At 36.7% G+C, this 27,480-nt stretch overlaps 1 protein-coding gene across 11 annotated transcripts in view; it reads left to right on the top strand.

Annotated features, from left to right (window-relative positions):
• Positions 1-27,480, top strand: part of MAGI2 (membrane associated guanylate kinase, WW and PDZ domain containing 2) — a 756,695-nt gene that overhangs the window by 656,809 nt on the left and 72,406 nt on the right. For 7 of the 11 annotated variants that reach the window (XM_014963762.1, XM_014963759.1, XM_014963756.1 and 4 more), the window contains 4 exons: positions 3,272-3,303; positions 8,412-8,601; positions 19,094-19,135; positions 24,482-24,573. In XM_014963762.1, coding sequence (XP_014819248.1) covers positions 3,272-3,303; positions 8,412-8,601; positions 19,094-19,135; positions 24,482-24,573 — 356 coding nt within the window. The remainder of the gene's footprint in view (positions 1-3,271; positions 3,304-8,411; positions 8,602-19,093; positions 19,136-24,481; positions 24,574-27,480) is intronic. The other 4 variants (XM_014963760.1, XM_014963757.1, XM_014963768.1 and 1 more) reach the window with 2 other exon arrangements.

Below are 27,480 nucleotides of genomic sequence, written 5' to 3'. Positions count from 1 at the left end.
GACTAGGGGGTTGGTGTGTGTATATGTGTAGATAGATGTAGTAATAATCATATATGTATATATATAAAATATTCTCAGCCATTCTGTTTTTTATAGGAGACATCACAAGTTGGACAGTCGAGGGTTGGAAGTTTGGGGAGGGAGAAGTGGAAATCTGGGAGTGGGATAAAGAGGTTATAAGAGCTTATCCAGTATGTGTGCCTACTTAGATGTGGGTTGACCAGGTCAATCATTACGCATTAATACTCAGATGTATTAAGTTGAAAGTTACACTCTTTGGAGAAAAATTTTTGTCTTGCCTCTAAATCAGTACTGAATTAATGCCAGCCTGCTGGCACCTGCCATGCAGTGAGGTCCTACTGTCTCTGGTGAAAAAACTCACAGCAGGTAATGAATCAGCACCAGAAAATCAAGGGAAAATGTGGTGCTGTGAAGTGAAAGTCCACTGCTTCTCATTGCCAGCTGTAACAGTGGCTGCAGAAGGCCAACACTGTTGGTTATGCACTGAATACACATTATTAAGATATATTCTTCAGGTGAGCTTCTGAGCCTGAATTTTCTGCATGTAAAGGATTTGGTGCCAAACTTATGCCGAACAATAGTTAAAGGTGAAAGTTAGAAGGGAGCACGCAGTCTACACAGGAAAGTGCATTTTGCTTTTATCCTTTCTCATGTGAATTTTCCCATTGCACTTACAATGTACTACTTATGCATTGTAGTCTTGAATTCTCAAATTTGCAGCAATGGTTCCATGTATCTAAATACCAGTGATTATCATCAGTGATAATTCTGGACATGTTTGCTTCACAACAATTATTCATAATCAGTCTTATGTTCAATAACTGATTGAACATACATTGTCTAAAGGGCAGTTGTGTTTAGATTAGGAAAAAGGCTGTTTAATTTGGCTGAGAATACAGAAGTTACATGAGGCAAAATTAAAATTGCCATGAAATGTGAAAGATAGAAGATAGGCTTTGCTTTATGAAACTAGACCTTCATCTATTTAATCTAGCATCTAGCTTTGATATAGGTGAGAAAACATCTCAGTTTACATGAGGTCTTGATATAATACATGCATTTAAATCTGAAGATTGGATTTTATTATCAGTTCCAATGTTTGTTACCTTTATAAATTTTACCTTCTAACATGCTTTTTTACACATACGAATATCCAATACTTTTTTACAATCTTGCTTTGAGTCTTCTACTTCTGTGGCATACTTTATCCATTAGTTTTCTTAACATAATTTCATGCTGTGTGAATAAATATTGCCTTTTATTTGTTTTGAGTGTAGATGTTGTCATTTGTATGTTGCAGTCTGTGCCCATTGCCTCCAAGCTAAACGTAAGTCAGTGTTCTCCCTTTTTGGGTGAATAATTGATTTTATTTTAGTTGAGGCTTTTTTATTTATTAGTAATTGACAGTAAAATTTTGTGATAACTCCGGGAAAATTTATTTTTAGGTGGAGTCAGTAAGTAAACAGGAAAAAAATGGCATTTCAATTTTACCTGGAACAATTTTTGCTGACAGTGACTTATGGGAGATGCACCCATACCAGTGGGGAGAGAGTGTTACCTCTACCAACTTTTCTCAAACACCTTTATCAGTGTAGTAAGATGATTTGAGCTACCTTTCAGCAAACTTCCTTGCATGTTTCAAGTCTCATCTTTAGCTAGAAGGGGAAAATGCTTTTTAACTTTCACTCTAATTAGTTGTACAAAACAATAGTAGGTAATAAAAAGGTATATATATACCATCCAAGAAGTTATTGAATAAGTTTCTACTACAGAATCTTTGATACTGAAGGTGATGTACAAGCCAGATCTATATAGGATGCCTGTTATCTCAGCTTGAATTTGCAGATGGAAACAAATCTCTCTACTTGTTAATAAAGCAGCTTTTGTCTAAACACTGTAGAGTCAGTAAACATAAAGCTTTCCAGGATAAATTTTTCCAATAGCCGTTTTGTTTAAAAGCACTATCATCATCACAAAACAGCCAGTCTTTCTCTGCAAAAGGCTCAATTGCTTTTTTCATTCCAAGATTTTTTCAGTCAAAGTTAATTAGGTATCACAGCAGAAAAAATTACCTCATTATCACAGAGTTCTGGGAACTTTAAATGCTATGTACAAATATATTTCTGTTGTGATTTGTCTGTAGAAAGATACTTTCCTGAGTGTTCTTGTCATTTTAATTTTTTTTCTAGACTCACCTTAGAAATAAAAAATAATGAAGTCAGTACTACCCTTACAGCTTAATTCATTTTTGAATGAAAGAGCAGACTTTCTATTAGATGTCTCAATTTAAACTCCATTTGTGTTTCTGAAAAAAAGAAAAGATCTCTTTGTTATTAGCTTTTAATCTTACTTAGGCAGGTCCACAGACATTTTTTTTACCTGCTATTAACTGAGAATGAGTTTTTTAATGAAAGCTATGCTGAAAGCTGGCAGTTTTAAAAAATGTGACCCAGTATCCTTTGAAATTCTTCTTTTTATTTAATATTTTCTAAGTTTTTTAACATTGTGCTGCGTAAGATAAAAACAGTGTTTATAATGAATGTTTCAAATTATCTTCTTTTATGAAAAGGACATATCTGGAGTTTTAAACATTTGTAAGCTACAGTAGCTGAAAATCAACCAAGTTGTAAGTCAGCCAATAATCAAGGAAAAGGAGATAACTAGTTGTGTAGAAGAGGCAGTTGTGTTAAACCACTTGCTAACTGATAAAAAAAACAGGATGGTATCAAAACAAGCAACCATTCCAAAACTTTGCTATCTTATCTAGACTGATGAGACAGTTATTTTTCTCCAGGCTTTTCTTCTAAAAAAATCTCTTGTATTATTAGGTTTTGTTGATGGGATGTTCTGAATTGCTTCTTCTTAAAGGTGCGACTGCATTTGACACATCAATACCAGGTCATTTGGTGTCTTATCCAATGTCCACCGAGACAATTGGAAGACCTTTTGTTTAGTTCTTTTAATTTCAAACTAATCCCATGCTGTTTGTAACGTATGGCAATGATCTCAAAAGCTCCACTTGCATATATATATATATGTGTGTGTATGTATGTATATATATATATTTGCATATATTTTTTCTTAGAAATTATCCCCTGTGGTTTGTGTTTTCATCCCTTGTGTGTAGAGAATTTTCATATGTATCAATATTATCTGCAGACCTGAATAAGAATGGGAGCATACACACCACCTAGCCTCCACTCTTTATGCATCAGAAAAATCTGCTAACGTTATTTTTTGTTTATTTCAGGTTTCTTTTCTCCATGGAAAACTCCAAAGCCTGTAAGTTCCCTTTCAAAATTATACACAGTGAGTTCTTAAGATGGCTAACATTCAAAACAAATTTCTGTAGACTGTCATATAACCCTCCTGTTCCCAGCTCGTGAGACACCTCTCAGCAGTGGCCCAGCTGTACTTGAGATAGCATCAGGGGTGGCCTCACTAATGAGCTCTGCAGATCTGTTGACTTGGAGTTTGCCAGCAGCAGGCTGGAAAAAGGAACATCTCAATGTTAAGATGGATGTCAAGGACCAGAAATGTAATGGCTCAAAAATGAGGGATGTGGAAGAGAAGGTAGCAGAAAGCCCCAGCAGTGAGGCCAGTATAGTTGGCCTTCTAGTTGGCAGTCTCTTTGAAATGGACAACATGCACTTTTTCTGGTTTACAAGTGGCTTGAGCTTAACATCCTCAAAGTGACTGTTATTCTTTCTTGCACTAGTAGAACTAGAACTGCAAATAGTCACGCTTCATGTGAGATAGAAGTTGGACTAGACATTGGACTGGATAACTTACTGAGATGCCTTCTAACCAGTATTTCTATTTCTATGATTTTGACATTAAATCCCAAGGTATAAAGACCTTTCCCACTTTAAGACTGTAAGCAAATACTATATTTATTCTGTTGACACCACATTATACCATTTTTTGAAATTGTGACAACATTCACAATGTAAAAAGAAATTGTAGGCTGTTATTTTTGGTTGTCTGGTTTGTTTTGTGGTTTTTGTTTGGTTTTTTTCATTTGACTTTTTAATGTAGATTTTAAAGACTTTAAAATAGTACTGATCTCTCATCAGAGGTGTGTAGAAGAAAAAAGAGGCCTGAAGGCCTGACTGTGCCTGGAGGCTTCTAAGAACAGTAGAAATAACAATAGCAATATTGTTTAAAGGATTACAGCTTTGTTATTTTTATTGAGGGTGGGGGATTACATTGAATCTGGACAACTTCACTTCTCATATTGGCTAATGGCATGTTTAATGCATACTAAAATAATTTTTTTATCCTGTCAAATACAAATAACAATTAATTAATCAACTGATACAATTCCATCAGCCTGCTCCATCTTGTTGTGTTTTTTATGTAAAAGGGAAGAGGACAAATGCAATACATTGTAATAAGTATTGCATGAACATTATATTCACCTAAGTAGCAGGACATTCGTGAAAATAAATCTGTCTATTAAGGACTAGCTTGTTCTCACCCGTTTAAGGTTCCTCCCTGACTGGGAATCACAGAATGACAGAATGATATGGGGTTGGAAGGAACCCCCCAAATTCAACTTTTACTCTCAGGTAAAAAGTGAAATAGAGAAGTTGGAACTTGCTTGGTAAAGACCCAGATCCAAAGGCCTCCGACTGTCATTGCTCACCTTCTTTGCATACATATCAAATACACAAATATCAGCATATTGTTAATGGTTGTCTGCACTTTGTTATATAAACAGCATAGGAGTTCATACTCGAGTAGCACTTGTCAGTACTCAGAATCTAGAGTAGCAACATGAGTTATGCAGTTTTTCATGCAAGAGTCTGAGGAATCCAGGGCTCACAGAAAAATATAAAATCACTGTGTGCAGATACCGTAGCTGCTTGCAGGCTAACCATACACAGCTAGCCTATTTCGGGGTAGTCTCAGAAAGAGAGTTTACAAACGATTAACCACATTAAGATTGGGCGCATTCCTCAGTCTGTCACCACTTTAACTAAAAAAATAATCAGACATAAATTTCTAGTGCCCATGACATGAATATAAAATCAAAACCAAGTGCCTCTGAAGCACTGAGTGCCTGTGGCAGTCTGGAGCAGTAAGGCCAGCACCGGGAGCTTTAGAAAGTCTTCCCAACACCACAGCACAGTCTGTAGGTGTGTAACAGGAAAGAGAAACTGTAGAAGGCCTAAAGCCAGGTTTCTTTTCTGCTTGGGTGACTACTGCTGTCCCTGACGCCTCTCTGGCTGCACAGGAGAGAAGCACCCACCATTCTTTAAAGCAAAAAGGGGACCACGGGCCATTGGCTGAAAGAGGAGAAGAGACAAGCTCCTCTCCCTGGGGCAGAGACTCAGGGGATGGCGTGCACTGCATCTCAATGTGTCCAGCATCCCACAGTAACCTGGGCTGACAGTAATTTCCTGTGATTTACATGTATATAGTGCATATATTATATATATAATATGTAATGCAATGCAATTCGTGCGAAATGAACTTGAGCAATGTCACCAGACCACTACACAGCTTAGGTGTGATGCACTGCACCCAACACCATGCTTACCCATTTCCAAGAGCATCATTTTCTGTGAGCTAACATCATGTTGCAAACCACTATGTAACTATTTAACTACTTGATATGGGTTTGGGAGATGTAATTCCCCTTGTGTTTTTCTGTTCATGTAATTATTTATGTTAGCAGTAATACCCACAAGTAACATTTAACATTTAACATTTTTTTCACTTCACACTTAAAGATTAGAGCTAACCAGCAAGCAAGAATTAGAAGTATGGGACTCAGTAGGGCTTCACCAATTGATCTCCAGTTTCTTGTGCTTTCTCCTGGGAAAAGTTTGCTCATCAAAGATAATTATATTTTCCTTTCTTTTTTTAAAGCTTTCTTTAAATATTTTATTTTTATTCAGTTTCACATTTTGAAAGAGGTAAGTGTTCTATTTCTCTGGTACTGTCCAGGAAATTAAAAAACATTCACTTCTAGATAGACAGGGCCCCACATGTCTTCCTGCTTCATAGAGATAAGATGGATAGTTCTGTTTCTCTGTCTTATATTCACTTTTAGATTCCTCACTGAAGGTAAAAAAAACATTCACTTCTAGATAGACAGGGCCCCACATGTCTTCCTGCTTCATAGAGATAAGATGGATAGTTCTGTTTCTCTGTCTTATATTCACTTTTAGATTCCTACACATAATTCTCCATTATTGTCCCTCATCATCAAGAACTTGTATTATTTTTTTATATTTTCTATTTTCTTTTCTATTAGACGTAGATTTCATAATGAGGTTTGTTTTTGGAGACCTTTGAATTTATACTTCCATGATACAATGCTATGCTCTGTATATGTTCATACATACCTGAGGTACTTCCTTTAGAGCCAGAAGAGCAATCAGAAGTATTACTGTGACATTCATGTGACTTGCCAGTTGGCTAATTTACCCAACAGAGGGGATAAATTTATCTTGGTTATACCAAGTATACCAAATATACCTGAAGGTACCCTGGGTGCTTTCCTGTACCTAAGCTATTTTGATGATAACTCAGGTATCTCCATATGTCACTGTACTGCACAGGATCTACATACCTATAGTGCCCTCTTATATCACATCCTAGTTACCGTCTCTTGTATCTATCTGACCAAAAATAAATGTGTCTTTCTTGAACATTGGCAAATATTGAATACAGTATTCCATATCTTCATCATTAGCATTTCTTAGCACTAAAACTTCACTTTTTCAACTTAAATACCATACCCCGCACATACTAATGCATGAGATTTATCCTGTGATTGACTGAGATACCTAGATCTTCCTTTTCTTCATTATTTCCAACGAACCAGCCCTAGTTATTGCTGAAACTCTGGCAGAAGCATACCCTGAATTATAATACCACTCTGAATAAATAATGAGGTCCTCAACAACTCAAAATGGCCAATATCCCTATTCTGTTTATTTTGAAGTATGCAGTCTCAGATCACCTGGGATGCAGAGTGGTAGTTAGCATGTTCTCCAGGAGGACTCTAAAACATCTGTAGTTCACACATAGTGGATGTGGGAAAAGCCTGATGCTGTTAATCATCATAATAGAGAGCAAAGCCTGCCTGCTGAGCCAAACACCCTCTGAATCCAAGGAACTAACAGCAAATGATAATCACAGAATTTGCAGAGCAAACTTGCTGTAAACCTGCAATCATCTTTGGTAAGGCATTGCTGATACAACAGTAGAAGTCAGTGGCACTTTATTACAGTTCAGTTTGTTTCCAAGAGTCATTTTATGTGTAATTAACTGATTCTTGGCTTATGTGTGAGAACACACTGCTCTAGGGGCTTTCTCACCCTTAGCTTCAGGAGGGGTTACAGGTAAAGACAAATATTCATTTTCTGGGATAAACACTTGTGTTTTGTTTAACTTAGCCTCTTCAAATATACTTGGTAATGCAATTTAATTAGTAGTCAACTCCTTCAAAAAGAAAAATGCAGATGTCCAAGTCTTCTTTTGCACAGTCTATCATATTATCTATCTTCTGGCTTGATGTACTTCTGTGACCCCTATCTCAAGCAGTCTTGAAGAACAAATGGATTGAGGTGGCTTTCATGCTTAGACAATACACTGCTGTGTATTTCTCTCCTGTAAATCATCTGGAAGAATTGAAAAATTTATCCTGTACTTGGGAGTTTGGTTGGATGATGCCAATGTAATTTTTGATGTAAGAAAGAAACAGTAAGAAAGGAAAAAGACCGCATCAGGCTAATGTCCGCTTTTCTCTCACCATGTTCTGTATTTTATCATTGAACATTCAACTACCACTAGATGCTCCAATACCTGCTGTAATAATTTTCCCTTTGAGGGTTTTTTTTTTCTTTTTCTTCAATTGAAGCTTTAAATTCTGTTCACAGTTACAGTAATCTACTTCTCCCTGGGCAGCTAGCTATTTTCATGCATCCTTACAAGATATAGCATTAAGATCATTCAGTTGCTTCCCAGTCTGGCCACTTCTTTGTTAAGCACTACTTTCAGTTATGTATTTTGATGACTCTGATAATTGTACCTTCACAAACCCACAGATTTCTCCTTTAGCAGAATAACTTCCAGAAAATCAGTGCATCCTCTGAAAGGCACTCAATATGCCTCAGGGGTAATGCTGGGCCCTAATCCACACAGGATCATACTACCTGAGAAAGAGCACATTTTCCTATAAGCAACAAATTAACAACTAAAATTAACCAAGTAATTTTATAAACAGCTCAACACACACCTTCCATCTCTAAAGGCAGCAAAAGGAATTGCTAATTTTATAAAATGCATCTTTAACTGAAATCACGCTTTGGTCTCATTGTGGAAGTCAGGTTTTGCAAAACTTCATCTTTATTTTCTGTATGGTTTTATTCCAGATGATGGAACGATGGGAGAATCAAGGCAGCCCTCAAACAAGCCTGTCTGCTCCAGCTATGCCACAGAATATTCCCTATCCACCCACTCTTCACAGGAGTTCATTTCCCGATTCAACAGAGGCCTTTGATCCACGAAAACCTGACCCATATGAGCTGTATGAGAAATCAAGAGCTATTTATGAAAGTAGGCGTAAGTGAAAGCCCTGTTCACCCTGCTGACCGTTTAATATTTTAAGCTTTTGCCTATCGATGCCTCACTGCTGACATAATTTCCTGTAATTGTCTTTTGTAATTTAAAGAAAGCAACTATAATCCCAGTTAAGAGAGACCATTATAAAATATGCAAAAATTCTACACATATATATTTTGCTAGATCTTGCGTAGATTCTGAAGTTTGGATTTCATAGTTTTTTCCTTATATTTTTTCTCTCTTCATTTTGACTGTTAAATCCTTAGTGAACAACAGTACATAAGTGACCACATTTTGCTGTACTAATTCTCTTCATAGTTAACCAATAGGAGGATGTGGATTTATTGATGCAAAATCTTTTCACTTACTTTCATTTTAAAGTGAAGTTTATTAAAGAAATTTCCCATTTATTTGTTTTTATAAAAATTACTTTTACAAGTTTTCACATTGTCCTTGGTAGTTAGAAGAAACCCGTAACACTAATAAGACTATTTGAATATCTATACAAAACACTACTGAGCGGTCAAGATTCCTGTCTTGAATTTATTTCTCATACTTTTGAGACGTAAACCACATACTTTTTCACAACAAGGGTAAAAGGGTTTAAACTTATTTACTTCTTATCTTAAAGGACATTTTAGGTAAAAATGTTGTTTAAAATTGTCCACAGCTTTTGCACTTATTAATATCAAAGCTTTGAAATAGATCATTTTTTTACTGAAAGCAGTTATTACTTGCACATGCCATCTTTCAATTAATTTTATAAACTACTTTAGCCTATAGATCAAATTACTTTATAAATTACACGTAAAATACTGCATTGCAGCTGATCCAGATTAGCTCATTAATATTAGTTGGGCCCTGAGACATAGAGATAAACCTAAACTGTCGTGATCCATGATCTGGAATGTACAAATTTCTCCAGCATGCAAAGGGATAGTCTGAAGTAAATATGTCATTGTGCCAAATACTGGGTTGGTGCCACTTTTACTTACCTTGGTACTTACACTTTGGTTACAGCATCAGCATCTCCTGTTTGGCTTTGATGTTTCCAGTCCCCAGCAGGATAAATATGCTGGAAGAACACCAGGGTCCATTTTACATCAACTCTAAGTTAACTCTAGCCTAGTCTCTAAATTGCATCTCAGACTCCTCAATTCTTTGCCTCTGTGGTCAGTGCCACCATCTTCTGCCACCCTGGTCCACTTAGAGGAACATCTTTCAGTAGAGTTTGTCACCATAAAACTCGCTTTCTGTAGTCCAGACCTTTTTTGAGGGGTTTGAGTTTGTTTTGTTTTGTTTTCTAATAGATGCCTGAAATTAAGATTCTGAGTTTAAATCTAAGTACTTAAATAAACTGCTGACTTTTTTCTGCAATACCAGGTATCTTATCCCCCCTAAATATCAATTTGAGAACTTATGTTAGACCCTCTATAAAAAGTATTTGATGTTTAATTACAAGCTGTTAGGAACTGAGCTTGCCAGTGAATTTACAAACACTACGTAGCCCATGCTGGCTACTATTTTAGTATAATAAATATTATTTATTAATGTAGCATGTTCCTCTGTTGCAGATGTAATTCTTGATTGGACAGGGTACTCAAGACAATGCACAAACAGAGATTATAATTTTGAAACTTTAAAGGTATTGGAAATATTGATCAGGATACAGTGTGGGGAAGGCCAAAAAGGTTTGAAAGAAATAGGACTAGATTTGAGCAAAGTTTGGAAATAATTTTCAGACATCTCTTGTCTTTCTCTTTCTTTTTCCTTCTCTTTCCCATGTGCAGCAAGGGCTAGAGTCACAAAAAAAAAATATTTACCAGAGCTGAAATGCTATTCCCCAAAGTGCTGGGATCTGGGACTATAAAGAGAAATTAAAGGAGTAAGAAAGTATTCCATAGTTAACAAGGGGCTTGTCTAGTTCAGCACCTCTACTGAAAACAGTCTTGACTTCATATACTGCTTTAAGGAAAGGAAAACCCTTTGCAAATAATTACTTCCCATATGGCTGATTTCTAGAGGTAAGGTATTTTAGCAAAAACCTGCACTTTCAATTCAGCAGAGTCAGAACCATCTTTTGTGGTTAGAGCCATCAAGCCAAGAGTGGAAAAGTGCAGATTACAGACTTCCTGCATTGAAAAAAATTAACTTTTAAAGACAATTAAGAAAAAGTTATACATGTCATATGCATATATGGGATACATATTTATACAGCATTGTCTTTCATCTTGATCTCCCAATATGAATTGCAGAATTGCCCTAAATATTAATGAAAGCAAATAGGCTCAATGCATGTATGCCCTTCATAAAACTGTGGGAATATAGATCTGATGTCAACTTCAAAGACTGAATTACATCCCAAAAGACGATATATTACACCAAAAGATGTATTACAACACTCAATAAAAGAATGAAGTCATTCATTATTATTCATGGATGCCTTCTACAAGTTTTCTGCATACTTCCTCAACTAACAGGACTCCATTATTCTACTGATATAACTACTGTGCTCAGGAGCATATGCTACACCAGGAGAGGAACTGACACGTTGTAGGTTAGAGTTATGCTAAAGCCTGTGTTTAAATGGTTTGTGTTTGAGTTCCATCCAAGAGGCAACTGGAAATTGTACACAAGCCTTTCTAGCTAGATACCTAGACAATATGAGAATTAAAAGTCATGAAGGTGTTAGGCCCAAAACAAGAAAGTGTGGGATGAAAAGCAAGAGTTCAGTAACCTCTCCTCCCAGATTTCCACCAGTGCCCTGATCTTCCAGCTAATGCTGAAAGTTTTAATCTGTTCTCTTCTGACACTGGTATCCTTTGAATGTTTTCTCCAAGTCTTTTCTCCAAGTTCCACAGTTCCCAACCAGATCTCTTCTGCATTCATTCATATCCCTGGGTCATAACTAACTGCCTCCAGACATCTCTGTTCTCCGTGACTATTTTTTTTTTCTTGAATGCCATAAGCACACATTTTAGTAAATTCAATTTGTCAAGCCTTTGATTGCTTTTATTCTCTGCATAGTGCTAGCATTTCCTGAAGTGAGAGAAACAACAGGCAGGAAATCCATTACTGAGTCAAGAAATTGTCATCTAAATTGAGTATATGGGAGGGAGAGTTTCAAGATAATACACAGTTTCCTACCATATGGCTGTGTCAGGTTGGTTATCTTCAGTAAAGACATACACTTAAAGTGCACAGGAAAAGTTCAGCTACTTTTAAGGTTCTTTAAGCACTTCTTATCTCATAGCAGGTTTGCCTTATCTCCTGGCAAGACCGGAAAAGAAGGAGGTTCATCTTCTAAGAATAGTGCAAAGAAGCGAACAATCATGACCTGAAAAACTCAGAAAGAAGGATATAACGTTAGGTTTTTGTTTCTCTCACAGCAAGACTCTATTACTAAACAGTTCATTTTCGTACTGCTATAGCTCTGAATTTCTACGGATCCTTTTATCAGAAGATCTCACCACAGTCACCGCTCACCAGGACCTCATCAAAGCCTCCTGCTTGCCTATCAGGGAGTTGAGCAAGTTGTGCATCACAGCGCAGTTCTGTGAGGGGCACAAGCAACACGACTCGAAGCAGAGCGAGAACTAGACCCAAGAAGCCCAATTCACAAACATTTGTTCTAGCTGCTAGGTGTGCTCTTACCTACCTAATAATAGCGAGAAAGGGCTTATTTTCATTCTACAGGAATGTTTTTCCACCTTAGGCACGTGAAGGACCTTCAGGACCTTGTGCAATAGGGAGTTTTAAATTTTTAATGATCACATATGATTTACAAAGGACTGCTGCTTCCCCACTGGAAACAGTTTTGTAGAGGCAGTTCTAACAATACGGCTTTGAGACAAATCAAATGATGCATGAGTACAAAAGTGGAGTGCAACTCTATTTTGTAAGTCATAGCTCCTTGGAAAATTGTTTGTCACATGTTAGCTGTTACCTGTCAGCTCTTACCTGTTAGCTGTCACCTGCCTCTGCTGCCACCCATCAACTGCGCTCAAAAGCTGTAGCCAAAAAGCAGCATAAAGTGTTTCCAAAAACATCATCCAAAACAGCTGCCTAGAAGGAAAAGAATGGAAATTGTTTTCTTCTTTCTTTCTCTGTCTTTTCTGCACTACATCGCTCCTCTCTGCTGTTCCTTTGGAGTGGTGTTGGGCTTTTTTTCTCACTGATTTCTTCTCTAAGTTTTGCAAAACTCAGAAGTGGAGGATAAGACCTGATCAGATAACTAGATTCTTTTTCCATTTTTTCATCCAATTATAAATTTTAGATGTCATAAAGGCAAATCCTTTACCTCTTTTCTCCTTGTGAAAACTCTTAGAGTGTAAGGGACAGAGTGACTCTGCTGATGGAATTTTGGTACAGGAACTAGAATATGGAACATCACATCAGAAATCTCCTACTAATCAAAAATATTGTAAGACGATACACATCAGTTGTTACAGTTGTAACTGGAGTTCTGCGTTTGTCATTGGCAGAACTCATTCTCCTGAATTTAATATATTTGCCTTCATAAATTTTCTTTGTTGTCTCTTACATCTTATATTGAACACTCTTTGTTGTAAATACACAGTTTATAACAAACTTTGTTTGCAAGTCTGTATAGACAGACGTTAGTCAAACAAGGGACTCAAAGTTGTTGGGAATCATAATGCTATATTTCTCTAGTTATGAAATGTATAATAGAAATTTGGATTTATCTTTCTCTAAAGAAAGCACTAAAATAAATCTCTTTTTTTCAGTAATTAGGTTACATTTGTCCTTCAGTGAGTATGGTAGTCCAGGACTGGTGATATGACGCAGAAGCACCAGTAGGAAGAATGAGATAAGACAGTGATAAGTTCTCATTAAAAGTGAAATCTGAACAATTACAGTTCCACCTATTACTGGAAGGACAAAGGTTCCTTGCTTCAAAATTTCCTATGTTATTTTCTCCTCTGACCAGGTATCATGAATTCATCAAGTTCTTTTCAAATCCGTCATGTGTCTTATGCACTGTAAATTTTTTTTGTGCCAGAGAGTTAGACAAATTGGAAAAGAACCAAAAAGCAAAGTCCACCAACAGCTGTGGAGCATGTAAATAGAAAATGTATTAGCATAATGCATTATTAGACTTCATAAAGCAAGGGGTTTTTCTTATGCAGATTTATGAATACCTTTCTCTAAGGGCCACAGACAAGCACTCAATTCATATTCACAGGCTACCTTTCCTCTGGAATATCACTGCAGGTATTCAGCACAGATGTACATTAAAGTATCAGTAATACAAAAGGTTTGTCAGACAGCACTATACTGATTCATAATCCATAACTTTGAAAATACCAGTTTTGCATAAAAATACTAAGACCATCAGCGTTTCCTAAATTTGATACTCACAGAACACACACACACAAAAAATATTAGGTGCATAGAACTGAATGCATTATCACATGAGGGGGGGTTTATGGCATAGTTTACAGCTAAACAGAATTTTCTTGTCAGTGCTTGTTGGCTGAAGACCTACACAGTTACAGTCTTAACAACTGAAGGAAATTTTTCCCATCATTGTTACTGGAATTTTTTCAGACAGTATTTTCCTGAGGAAAATTTTGCCAAAATTGCCAAAATATTTTTTCCCATTTTTGCTCATCTCTAGTATGAAAAAAATCACATACTGGTTATGGTGCTTTAAAAAGATATGTGCATATATATAGATGTAGCATTATGATAGGATTAAAAACATAGTATTCTGAAATACAAACTATAAAGGGTTGGGGTTTTTTTATATGGGTAAAGGGTTTGGCTGTGTACATTCAGAAAATTAGGTTCTAGTTTCAAATCTTCCATGAGCTCAGTTTGCCATATCTTTCAATATTTCTGTTCTCCAGTTATTGCCCTTTAAATCAGTAAGACATGCCTGCCTTCACTTAGTAAATAAAAGACTATTGGGAAATTATTAGATATTATCATCAAACTACTACTTTTCCTAGAGTATGAGTAACTGGGTTATAGGAATTTAATTTCTCAAAGTAATTTGCAATCAGTACAGGTTGTTGCTTCCTTGCATCTATTGCTACCCAAAGCAGTAGCATAAGAAAGTCTAAGAACTTATATTACTAAATGAATGTAACTCTTTTTTTAATAAGAGATGATACATAACTAAAAGAGAGGAAATTTAGCAGGCCAAAGTCAAATAATTTTGTACTGTTCATCACTGCAGAAAGAGTTCCTTGCCATGACAAAATGGATTTGTTGGTTATAAGAACTGACAGTGAAACCAAAAGCATTTTCAAATGGAATTATGAGAATATCACCATCACAGTACTTTGGATGTAAAGTGATTTTGATTGCTGGATTGCAAAGTAGGTCCCAAATGACCTATGCTAATATGAAGTGTCAGTTTTACAACTGATGGTGGTATTAAAGATGCAGTATTTCTTTCTCTTGAACAATTTACAATTTACTAAAAGGTATACAAATAGATTTTCATCTGCAAAGTGTTAGAGTGTACTTAAGTCAAAGTAATAATTTAAGAAAACTGTCTTGTAATCGTTGGGGAATTGGTCACAGGTGCATGAGACCAATGGGGACGGCATTGCCTACACGCTGTTTCAAACTGCTGCCCAGCTTTGAAAAGGACATGGCAGTATAAACATATTTATTCTGCTCATTTGTAAAACTCCTATTTACCTAAAGCTTGACTAGGACTGAGATGCTGAAATATAAATGTTTCCTAGTGTTAGTTTTGTTCCATGTATGTAGCATCCAACAAAGTATGATCCAGAAAATAGCACAGTATGGGCAATAAATATTATCATCCCTGTCTTTCATCAGCATAATTCCTCCTCCGGAGAATACCAATGACTCCAGTGGTGCAAATAAGAATACCCTTGTGTCATGTTGTAGGCGAACCATGCTACTAGGGCTGTATCTTGATAGCAAAGAAGTCTAGCATTTTCACCATTGGTTTCAGTTGTCAGAATTGTGTCCCAGGTCTTGCTTATCATTTATCCATTTTCACAAGTATTTTGCAGTTTTCAGTTTCAAAACCATGAGTGTAATATATTTTAGATTAAATATGAAGCCAGGTGTGCAAGATTTTAATATTCTATCTTCTAATAACAAAAGTAACCTTGGCTTTGCGTTCATCTGATGTGGAAGGAATCTTGATGTATAGCAAGACTTATTCTCCAGAGCACGTAGAGTAGTCCCCATAGTGGAGATTGGTTTCAGTTACAGTTGTATACAAGTAGCAGTTCAGAAGAAAGCTTCTTAGTTTTACTTTCCTGATTCTTGTTTCTAGGACAGGTTGGCTGAACTAAAAAAAAAAAAAAAAAGCAGAAATTTTACCAAGGAATTTATTATTCATTCAAGCTCTACTTTGTAATTTTTCATTCCTATTTCATGTAAAGACTACAACTACTCATGGCAATGCAGTCGCTAAGTTCAACCAAAAAGGCTTCATATGGAGAATACAGAAATCTTATGTCAACGTTTTGAAACTTTCTGCACTTCGAATGCTTGCTCATGGAGGAAGTATTGGGTAGTCTGGTCTCTTTGTCCTGACCTCTCCAAACATGCCTTCTGCTGTCTAATTTCCTAAGAGGTGGTTGCAGGAGGTTTAACATAGTAAAAGTTTAGGAAATGTCAAAACGAATTTAATAATAACTAAATGGAAAATTTCAAATTGCCTTGTGTAAAAGTTAGTTTCCTATAAAAACTAATTGACAAGTTTTTATAAAACAAAGCTTGCTGGAGTCTCTCAGTATTTTGATGAAATTACCAGTTCAATCAGTTTGTTCTTGGCAGAACATTGTTCTTGGCACCAATGCATGAATGACATGCATTCTGCTTGACTAGGACCAGTCCTAGCGGTCCTTCCTCTTCACTTGGCAGTCACTTCTCTGTAGGGTCTTTGAGCCAAGAACTATGTGAGTTTTGAAAAGCAGTACATACATCTCTGCTTTTGACATAGAGAGACATCTCTAACTTCCTTCTCTAATGGCCTGAAGAAGTCCCTTCTTATATGTTAAATGTTCTTCATGAATCTTTGCTCTTTTGAAGTTTCCTACTAGTTGCTAACAGTTTGCCTATCACATGAGCAAAGCCATCTAGAGGTTATATTCTCTTTTTCAAAGTGACAGTGACATGATAACAAATATCCTGTACTCCACACAGACCCAGACTGCTGACAGCAGATTCTTCCTAAAATGATCACATTGCTGTAGTTACCAAAAATACAAGTCTGCACTTAGGTTTATCTTTCTGGTGATTGTAAGTTTAAGAACTTTAAGGCTTGGTTCCACACCTTCAGCATAGCACAGTTCCAAATTTCCTGTGGGTGAATTCCTAAACTACAATCAAAATAAATGCTAGATGCTGAATGATTGATTACAAGGTGATAACTAACACCACGAGACTCTATACGAAGTTCTGCAATGCAAAGACACCTATTCAGGAACAAAAGACAGACCAGACTTAACAAGATTAGCTTTGAAGGAAACTGCCCCATTGACAGGCACTTTTGATTGACCACAAAAAACAGTTTACAAAAAAGATACTGGTAACTTACTTAAATCATATGGCTATCCCAACATAGCAAGTTGTTGTGTAGTTTGTCACAGCTTGAGTATGGTTGTACTTCTTTCACTTTGCTGCTTGACGCCAATTCTGAGGGATGTCAGGGAGACTTCAAGCAGAAATGGAAACACAGAATGAGCCAATCTCACAACTACAGAGTAATTCTATCTGGATGACCAAGAGAAAAGGCTTACATCCTTTCAAACCTAAAATCTTATTGAGACTATCAAGATGAAATGGCTTTTTGTACATTAAAATCATTCTGTCCTTTTTAAGAATTCCATTAAAAACTTGAAAGGATGTGAGTATAAAAATCATTTCTCCAAGTTTGCTGTTGAGCAGCATCAGTTTCAAAGGTTTTGATTTTCAAGAGTTGTACTGGTGGAATATTTACATTTAGATAACACTTCTCATCTTAAAGGATCCTGAATCACTTTACAAAATCTGAAGTGCATGAAGGAATCACCTCCTTTAACCACCAAAGTTAAGGTGTGCAGCCACCTGTAAACTAAAACACCATAGCCAATGTGGACAACTCCTAACACAGCAGGTGAACACAAATACGACAGGAACACCAAATCCAAAGGGATCTTCCCATCCAGTGGAATCTCTAGACTGTATTTTAGATGAACAGGGTAACAGGTAAGGTAGGTAAGCAATTCATCTTAATTTGAGCAGGTCATAGCTGTTAAGTAAATACTCTTACAAAAAAAGTCGTAAGACATACAGTGGTCTCTGTATTCATTTTTAGGAAAATGTCTTTGCCTAGAGCAGTATCGACTCGAGTGAACCATTAATTACTCAGCTGCTACCATTACAGTACATGTTGTCTTTAGGAAGCAGTCCACCAGAAGGCAGGTACCTTTAGTCCAAACTCTTCCAAAGTCATGAGGAGCTGCCCACAGAGGAAGCACTGTGTTCTCATTTCTCTCACCACATCCACATATTTCCGGAAGTCTTAGCCAAAATTACTGGCCTCCAATATCCAATCCACTCCTGTCTTCCTTCTATCTCAGGAATATAATATATACTTATATGTTGCATCACTGTCCTACAGATGCTAATGTGACAGACCTTATCCCATTTATACCATGAAATATGTGTGGTATGATAATTCTGATTAAGAATCACATCAATGCATTACTGCAAGTTACTTGTAGTTGTTGGTAGGCCAATGGAAATCACCTCTGTTTTGGGATGTTTTGCAGTTCATTCTGGATTCTGAAGATATAATAAAACAGAAATTCTTAGTCAGAATATTTCAAAATCAGGAAAGGAAGTGTGATAGTTTATTCAGCTATGGACTTGTTCCAGATTCCTCTAATGCCAGAAAAGTACTTGTATACGAAAACAAAGCAGTTATTTGCTGCATTTCATTTAGTGAAATGAAAATACTTTGAAATTACCTGCATGAAAAGCAGGTTCAATGGGTTTACCTGCATTTGCCTTCATGTAAAACCACTTGTTGTTACTGGCAACATACACCCTTCTATCAAAACCTTGCTGTTCTTGATGATAAAGGACATTCTGCAACTGAGTTGAATAAAAGTGATGGTCAAGTCAACTAAACACAGCCATTAAACTTTCCTTTTCATTGCTGTACTTGACTAAGCACAAATATTGTCACTAACTTTCAAAATTTTAAATACAACAATTTTATCTTCATCTTAACCTATGTTATGTCAAAAGAACATTATTATCTCACCATCTGTTTCACTTTGTATAGAAATGGACAGGGAGGTCTACATTTAGCAGGAATACGTAGATGTACCACCTAGGAAATCAGGAAGGAGGGGAGGATAAAAAAATGCAATAAAAAGTAGAAATTGCACTTCAGTAATTCAGAACACAGCAGAGAAATTGATGCTGCATCTTTAAATAACTTGAGAAATGTATTTCATCTTTGATTCCCCATTTTCCTATTCAGAACAAGTGCTGCCCAGGAGTGGTTTTCGAGCGGATTCCTCTGGCAAGTATTCTTCAGCCTTCATTGTTTTGTAAACTAATTGTCCTTCATTTTATGTTTTAGTTATTCTTCTTTCTTCAATCATTTCTCTAGATAATGGCCAGTCATGGCTTCCCAGTCACCATTTTGTTTTTGTATGAGCTTTGTGGGGTTATAGACTGCTAACTCTTTTTATAATAGATTTGCAATTTTAGCAAGGAAAAGTATTTCTTTTTCCTCAGTCAGTCCCTGTATATATTTTATGATGTTTTACGTGTGCTTTCATACATTAGTGTTCAGTCTTTAACAAAAAAAATGTATCTCTCTAGCTCATGCCCAAGCCAAAGCTTAAGGTATATTTTAAATGAAACTGAAGTTAATTCTATCTTCATTTGCAAAAGAACAAAACTGATCAGTCTTATAAACTGTCAATGGACTTGTCTAAAACCAGCAATACTTGATTTCCCAATGTGATCGAGTTAAGTGAGCGGTTTGAACAGGCATCCCGTGCAAAAAAGGATGTTTTGACAATGCCATTAAAGTCTTTTCTAGCCCTGCACAGGTTGGACGGAGATCCTAAACTAAAGATGATATTGGGCTGGTTTTGCATTCCCCAGTAGGCTTTATATGTTGAATAACTATTAACACATCAATTCTTTTCTTTCTTTTTTTTTCTGCTTTGCTGACTTTTTGTACTGAAGTCTTTATTTACCAGCTTTTCCTCTCTATAAATATCAAGAGGAAATATGTATGTTTTTTAAAAAGCTACTTGTTGGAGACTGGCAGACCCATAACTGTTTTTAAGATTTTCACATCTTCAAGAACATCTGAAACTGTGATTAAAAGTTATTGTAGATTTGTGTTAATCACAATTCACAGTAATGATTTATATGGAACAAAAATCTTCATCATCTTCAGCAAAGGAGTCCAAATTAAATTTACTTTTAGTATGAAAGTTGAGTACACACAGAAAGACAGTTAAATTATTACAACAAAGCTCTTCATCCTTGTTTTAATTGCAATATAGAAGAGATTTAATAAAAAAGCCATCCATCTCAACATTTACAGCACCATCCCAAATACCAGGTTTTCACTATAAAAATCACATAACACGTATGCGACTTGACTCATACAGAAAATGAATTAATCATCTTCAGGGATGTATTTTTTCTATATACTTTTAAGAAACAGTTGCATGTGCACTTATCAATGTGCAGTTCACCTAGGAGTTCAAATGAATACAGTACAGAAATGTAGCTGAGAGTGAGTAATCACACCTTCCCCTATGAGATCGCACTATTGTTCAGTAACAATCTATTCTGGTACCTTTACATTTAACACAAATTCCCCATCATCCAGGAAGCAGAAAGCAGAATTTCCCAATGCTCTTTACCATCCTCACTGGGTAGCAATGATCAGATCACAGCTTGTCCAATGCCATTCTTAAATTCATGGGGAAGCCAGCTGGTTTTAAAACCTAGTAAAGTGACTTGGTTGGGGGTTTTTTTGTCTTCTAGGCCAAATGATCAGGTAAGATAGTTTTTCTTTACACAAAAGTAAGAAACAAAATGTTATAATTCCAAAAAAGACAATGAAGTTACTAGCAGACATATCTAAAGCTCTTTTTCTAATACAAATGTGCAGAGACGCAAGGGAGAACAAGGAACATTGTCATTCTTGCACAGGATACCCATATTATACAATCAGAAATACTGTCTTTAAGCTGAAACTCTCTCAAACTGATACTAGATGGAACATTCAGGTGTATTAAGTTGACGGGAAGGAAAAGCAAACTGTGCAAAAGAGTATATTAATTCAGTCTTGGCTTGACTCCTGTGTCTGCAAACTTAATCATTTCTTTTTATTTGGCATGAGCCAATAAGTAAGCTTATCTAGCTTACAAAGAGAAAAAAAAAATACACATTCTCTGTAAAGAAGTTATATTAACCAGCAGTTTGCAGTATATTGCAAGGCACAGGAGCATCATTCTTCTGTAACTATAGGTAATTTTCTTTGTATGATCAAATGAAAATCTGCTCCAGCAAGAAAAGGCAAAATTTAGTTTAACTAATGATCCTTTTTGAGGAAAAAAAATAAGTACCAGAATCATAGAAAAGCAGGCACAGAAGAAATATCAGATGAAATGCAATCACTTACATGGGTAAGAGTACTTGATCAATGTATATTCACGAATATTGAAACTGCTTGTTTAAAATTGTAGGGGCTTTTAGTGAATCTACCAAGCATGAGCTCCTCTAGTAAAACCACATAGTAGTGAGCAACTTACTTGTCTTTAAGAAAGAAGGAAAAAGGGATTTTGCCATCAGCAAGACTTTAGAACATATTTTTGATTAAAAAAGTAACTGCCAATATGGATATAAACTGACACCTAATGCAAAAGGACCTTACCAACCATTGGTTGTGTCGGTACCCTGGTATCTGATTTTTTGCACCAAACCAGCAACGCGTGTTTAATCAATCTAGACTTCAACTAGGCATTTTACAAAATGCCAGTTATAATGCCAGCACTTACTTGTTAGCCTAAAGAAGACAGTGCTTAGCACAGAATGTAAAGGGGAGTGGTTAGAAACTGGATAGGTGATTACACTAAAAGAACAGTTTCTGGACTGAAGGAATAATATTAATGCAGAGCCTTGCAATAAGTCTTCTGTGTTATTTTCATTAATGACCCAAGCACAAAAAATCAAGGTGGAAATTAGCATTCAGACATGTAACTTCAGGAATCTATGATATGGTTGTCTCAAGACCAACAGAGAGCTGGTCAGTGCAGCCAATGGAGATGTATCATGCCAAGCATGAAAGCCAAAACAACCGGCAAGAGCAGTAGAGGAAACACTCCTAAATATACTTGTCAGTCACTGGAGATAATATGATATTACTGTGAAAAAGTAAGGAAACTCATGGGGTGCAATCCACCAGTGAAATGCTGAATGAGGCAGGTGACCTAGTGACAGAGGCCACAAACAGAATTAGGCACCCAATGTCTTCTTTACTGGTAGGGTCTGCATGCTGTTTGCTTGCAGAGGATTGCAATAACAGGGAGCTGGACTAGATGACCCAGGGATTCTTTCCAGTTCCATGTTTTGTTTGCTTGATGGGACAGAAAAGAACGTGGGGGTTTTTGAAAGCATTTTTTGGCAACCTGGTAAGAGTTGGCAGAGAATGGACTCTATAGGCTTCCAGCTCTTTGGGAAAGAAGACACTCCTGAGAAAGCGTGATGGCATACTCAATTAATTCAAAGACTTCAAAACTGTGTTAGAGCTCATGGAAAAGTATGCCCATATACAGTATTTTTCATGGTCAACCTGGCTTACCCATTCCATTCTAAATGGATAGAGAAACAGCCTCTTCTAAAAAAAATAGTACCTCTAATTTGTGTCTTGTGCCGACATAGGTTTGGATCAGCTTTGTCAATGTGTGTGTCTGAGGGATGTTTTCATCTCAGTGTGCCAGAGCATGTGTCCTTCACAGCCTGACATTCTTCTACTTTCTTAATGTATTCCCAGCTGTGTATATTCATTCATGTGTGTGCAGATAAAGGTAGTGCTGGGTTTGTGGCAGACTGCTGGAAAGGGTGCCTTTGAGTGTTAGACCTGGGCTATAAATGGTGATCTGCCTACAAAGCCCTCTCCCTGGTACTGAGCCCCATCCTTCTTACACTTAAGCACAGCAAATCAGGTAAAGATAAGGTATCGCTTTCATCTTAAAATTCCTTTGCGTCTTGCAACTATGAAAAAACCTTTGCATTAAGATAGTACACTGTACATGCAGAAACTTCATTTGTTCTTTTATTCTCTGTTGAGACATCAAATAAATAGAAAAAATCAGGATAATAAGCTATTAGGATCTGTTTGGCTTTGTCTTCTAAATACATGAGAAGCAAGTTGGTAGGGAAAGGTAATACTTTTATTTTACCAACTGAAATATTTGTGGTTCAGTCTCACTCATACTGATATACATTGCTGAAACAATGCACTCTGCTGCTGATCTAGAAAGGATTTTTATTGCACGGTCATAGTATAGGGCCACTGCATGTAGTTCTGTCTCTATCTTTGTAAGACCTGACTAAAACTGAGTTGGCTTTAATCCCAGACTAAAGCTGGGATCTGCCCAACTCTGCAGTTTGTGAGGAGTCCACTGGTGGCTTAGGGGGGTGATCTGAAAATGAAGTCTCTGAAGTACCATGTTTCAGCCATCTGTAGTCCCTCTCCTCCTGAGAAAACAAGGCACAACTGGAGACACTATGAACAGTATGCTGTAATAAACCTCATCATCCCTTTTTGTCTTTTGGGGTTGGCAACAAGCTGACATTGGCCAAAAACTGTCACAATTTATAGAGCAGAGTACCATTTGTATGAAAGACCATGTTAATCACTGTCCTCATGACTGAAAGCACCTCTGAACAGGCAGGCAAAGCGATCGTCAAAACAGACAACTTCTTAGTTCTCTAACTGATTAGGATTTCACTTTACACTATTTGTAATTTTATTCAAAATTTCCCTTTTGTATTTGGAGGGCATCAAGACCCAAAACAATGGGCTCAGTCAAATGAAGCTAAAGACACTTTTATAACAAACTGACTTTTAAAATACACTACTTTCCTGAACTGGTATATTCCAGGGCAGAATATATGTTTACAGGCAAGTTACGCAGGCATATGGAAGCACAATTTTAATGATTCATAAAGCTGTTGAGACTTTAATTGAGTAGCATTAAGGAGTTCAAGTTAATGATGTTAGCTTTCAATTCAAACCCTAAGACTCGGAGGCTTATAATGATAGCTTTCGTCAAAACTCTTTATTGAAGGTATTACCTGAAAGTGAAGTACTTAAAAGCTACATTACAGAAAAAGACATGCTGCTTTATATCTGTATGTGGAACTAAAATGGCCTGTAACAATTATTCATCTTTTGCAAGTTGGACTGATAATTTTTCTATATATCTTTATCTCCCATTTCAGTTTATTCTCTTTAGGTTTTAATGACCTGCAAGGAAAACACAAATTAAATGCCAGAGGTGGATGAACAGCAATATTTTATGCAGTCACATGTAGGAAGAAGGCACCTTTATAACCTCTATTTTGGACAGACTTTTCCAGTACTATTCTCCTGTGAATGTGTTCTGGCTTGGTTTAGTGTATTCTACTGAACATAATCATCCTCCAAGATATCTACATTTTCAAGTCTCCTCCTTGTCTGTGTACAACACATTGTGTCCCATTTGTTTCCACCAGCTCTAACCAGGAGGCCATTAGTCATGTGCAATGAACACAAGGTGGGAGGGAGATGTTACAAATTCTCAAGACAAAGCCAAAATGCTTTGCTCAGTGGGATTTCCCTTTAAACCAGGTCCCGATTACAAGGAGCTGGATGTTCACCTTCGGAGAATGGAATCTGGGTTTGGCTTCAGGATCCTGGGAGGAGATGAGCCTGGACAGCCTGTGAGTTATTTATTCCTGACTTTCCTTTTTATAACTCTAAAGTCTGTGTAAAGGTCAAAAAAATATTACTACATAGCTGAACCCAAACGAACACCACATTAAGGGTGTAAGTAAAATGACCTTTTTATTCATCAATAGAAAAAAACAGGACTCTCTGGTTGTCCCCATCTAAAAGATGTGACAGTAAATTAAGTTAGAATCAGAAGAAATTAAGTTAGAATGGTGCGTCACTTAGCCCTTTAGTGCAGAGTGTGACCTGGCATCTTCTAATCCTGACTTTTCAAAACTGAGTTTAAGCAGAAGATTTTAAAAATCAGGTAATGTAAGACTATGCGTAACTGTGTTCAAGGTGGACAGACTATATATATGGATAAGGTTAAAAGATACTGTTGACAATAAAGTTTATTTATAGAAAGACAGAAGGCCCCAACAGGGAATGGTAGTCCATGTTCCAGGTTAGATGGCGACATTGTGTGATGTATCAGGCATTAAAATGGTAGCTTTATGCCATTAGAAGGGAGACATCCCCATAACCAAATAACAGGTAACAAAACCAACATTGATTTATTGCAGGTGAAATAAAATATAAAATAAAACACATTTCTTTTAAAAGAAATGTGTACATATTTTGGTAAATTAGTGATATATGTAAATACTATAATTTTGAGAGAGCAGAATAACTTTGATGATGTAACTATGATTAGTCAGTGAGGACTAATCCCAAGTCTACAATGATACCATTTTATTATCCCAAACTTATGTGTTTTTTGAGTCCTGTGTTATCATATTTCTGAGATAATGTGTAATTAGTTGATAGAATTATATGTTCCATATTCAAATTCACACAGAATAATATAGTTGTCATTCAAGCATTAACATTAACCAAGGCATGTCTCTCAGAAACAAAGAAGCTCCTCTATTTTAAAATTGTCAACAACTGTTGAAGTACTGATAAATATTAATAGTTTATTGATGCCTCCTGTAAAAGGAAACAAATGCACTGTATTCTAAAAAAAGTGCATAAGTGCTGATTGAAATGCAGATACCCTATTTTAGAATAAGTGTTTTGGAATGGATTTTCAAAGCTAAATAAGGTGTAGCTGTGCAGAAGGAGACTCCAAAACAACACTGTTTCATCATCTACATTTGCAGTGTGCCTGAAGCCCCTCTGGCATCTAACTTCCTTCTGTAGAGCATGTCCTAGCACAAAGAAAATGAAGCCACTGACCCATCATCTGCACATTCTTCAGTTAAGCACTTTTTCTGTCCTTTCTGCATGGCCCAGCCAGTATGTGTTCTCAAAGTTCACCTACTGGGTAAAGCCAAAGAGGAAATCTCTTAGGAGCTAGAGAAAATGTCCCATTTTATCATTTAATCCTGCAACAGATTGACAGTGGCGAAAGACTTGGAAATCTCCCTCTACCTGCTCTGGAGAGCAGTGTCTAGTGGCATTTTCCACCTCCTAGAAAAGTGTCCCTGGCTACAAGGCTGCTCAGTGTTCTGAGAAAATCTGTCTTGTTGTCTTCTTTAGTGCTTTTTTCATTACAAATGGATAATTAAGTAGTCACAGACTGTCTGATTGACTCTGGAATTTGGAGGTTTATGACGTTCTTGTGGGGAAAAGTGCAGCACAAATGCCTCATTTAAAAGATGATTATTTATATAAAATGGAATTATTTCAACCTAAAGGACTGTGAGAAAACTGGTTTAAAATATCTAATATTCTGATGGTTAAGAATATATGCTGGAGTTGGGAGGGGACACTAGAATTTATGTCTCTGCTCAACAATCCAGTAGAGTAGGAATTTGGAGAAGAGTCCTTTGCTTCCCAGCTACATGTATTACGCGCTGAACTGTTACAGAGGAAGCAGCTCTTTCTAGTTTCTTTTCAGCAAAGGACTGACCTGGCTTTGCTGTCTGAAGTCAAAGAGTCATAGCTGGATACCAAGTGCAGAGATAAGCTATTTTTGGAGAGCAAGGCCAAAAATGCTGCCTTCTGTGAACCACCTTCTAAGATGCTTTACTGTCCTGCTGAACAATTGCTCTCAGCCTGCACTTAACCTCAAGGTTGCTATCTCTATTTCAGGGCTTTCAAATACAAAAGCATTTTCCCCCCAGCTTTATTGAAGGTATTACCTGAAAGTGAAGTACTTAAAAGCTACATTACAGAAAAAGACATGCTGCTTTATATCTGTATGTGGAACTAAAATGGCCTGTAACAATTATTCATCTTTTGCAAGTTGGACTGATAATTTTTCTATATATCTTTATCTCCCATTTCAGTTTATTCTCTTTAGGTTTTAATGACCTGCAAGGAAAACACAAATTAAATGCCAGAGGTGGATGAACAGCAATATTTTATGCAGTCACATGTAGGAAGAAGGCACCTTTATAACCTCTATTTTGGACAGACTTTTCCAGTACTATTCTCCTGTGAATGTGTTCTGGCTTGGTTTAGTGTATTCTACTGAACATAATCATCCTCCAAGATATCTACATTTTCAAGTCTCCTCCTTGTCTGTGTACAACACATTGTGTCCCATTTGTTTCCACCAGCTCTAACCAGGAGGCCATTAGTCATGTGCAATGAACACAAGGTGGGAGGGAGATGTTACAAATTCTCAAGACAAAGCCAAAATGCTTTGCTCAGTGGGATTTCCCTTTAAACCAGGTCCCGATTACAAGGAGCTGGATGTTCACCTTCGGAGAATGGAATCTGGGTTTGGCTTCAGGATCCTGGGAGGAGATGAGCCTGGACAGCCTGTGAGTTATTTATTCCTGACTTTCCTTTTTATAACTCTAAAGTCTGTGTAAAGGTCAAAAAAATATTACTACATAGCTGAACCCAAACGAACACCACATTAAGGGTGTAAGTAAAATGACCTTTTTATTCATCAATAGAAAAAA

The sequence above is a fragment of the Calidris pugnax genome, unplaced genomic scaffold (genome assembly GCF_001431845.1).
Source record: "Calidris pugnax isolate Ruff unplaced genomic scaffold, ASM143184v1 scaffold44, whole genome shotgun sequence".
Lineage (NCBI taxonomy): Eukaryota > Metazoa > Chordata > Aves > Charadriiformes > Scolopacidae > Calidris > Calidris pugnax.
This window is presented reverse-complemented; position numbering and strand designations above follow the sequence as displayed.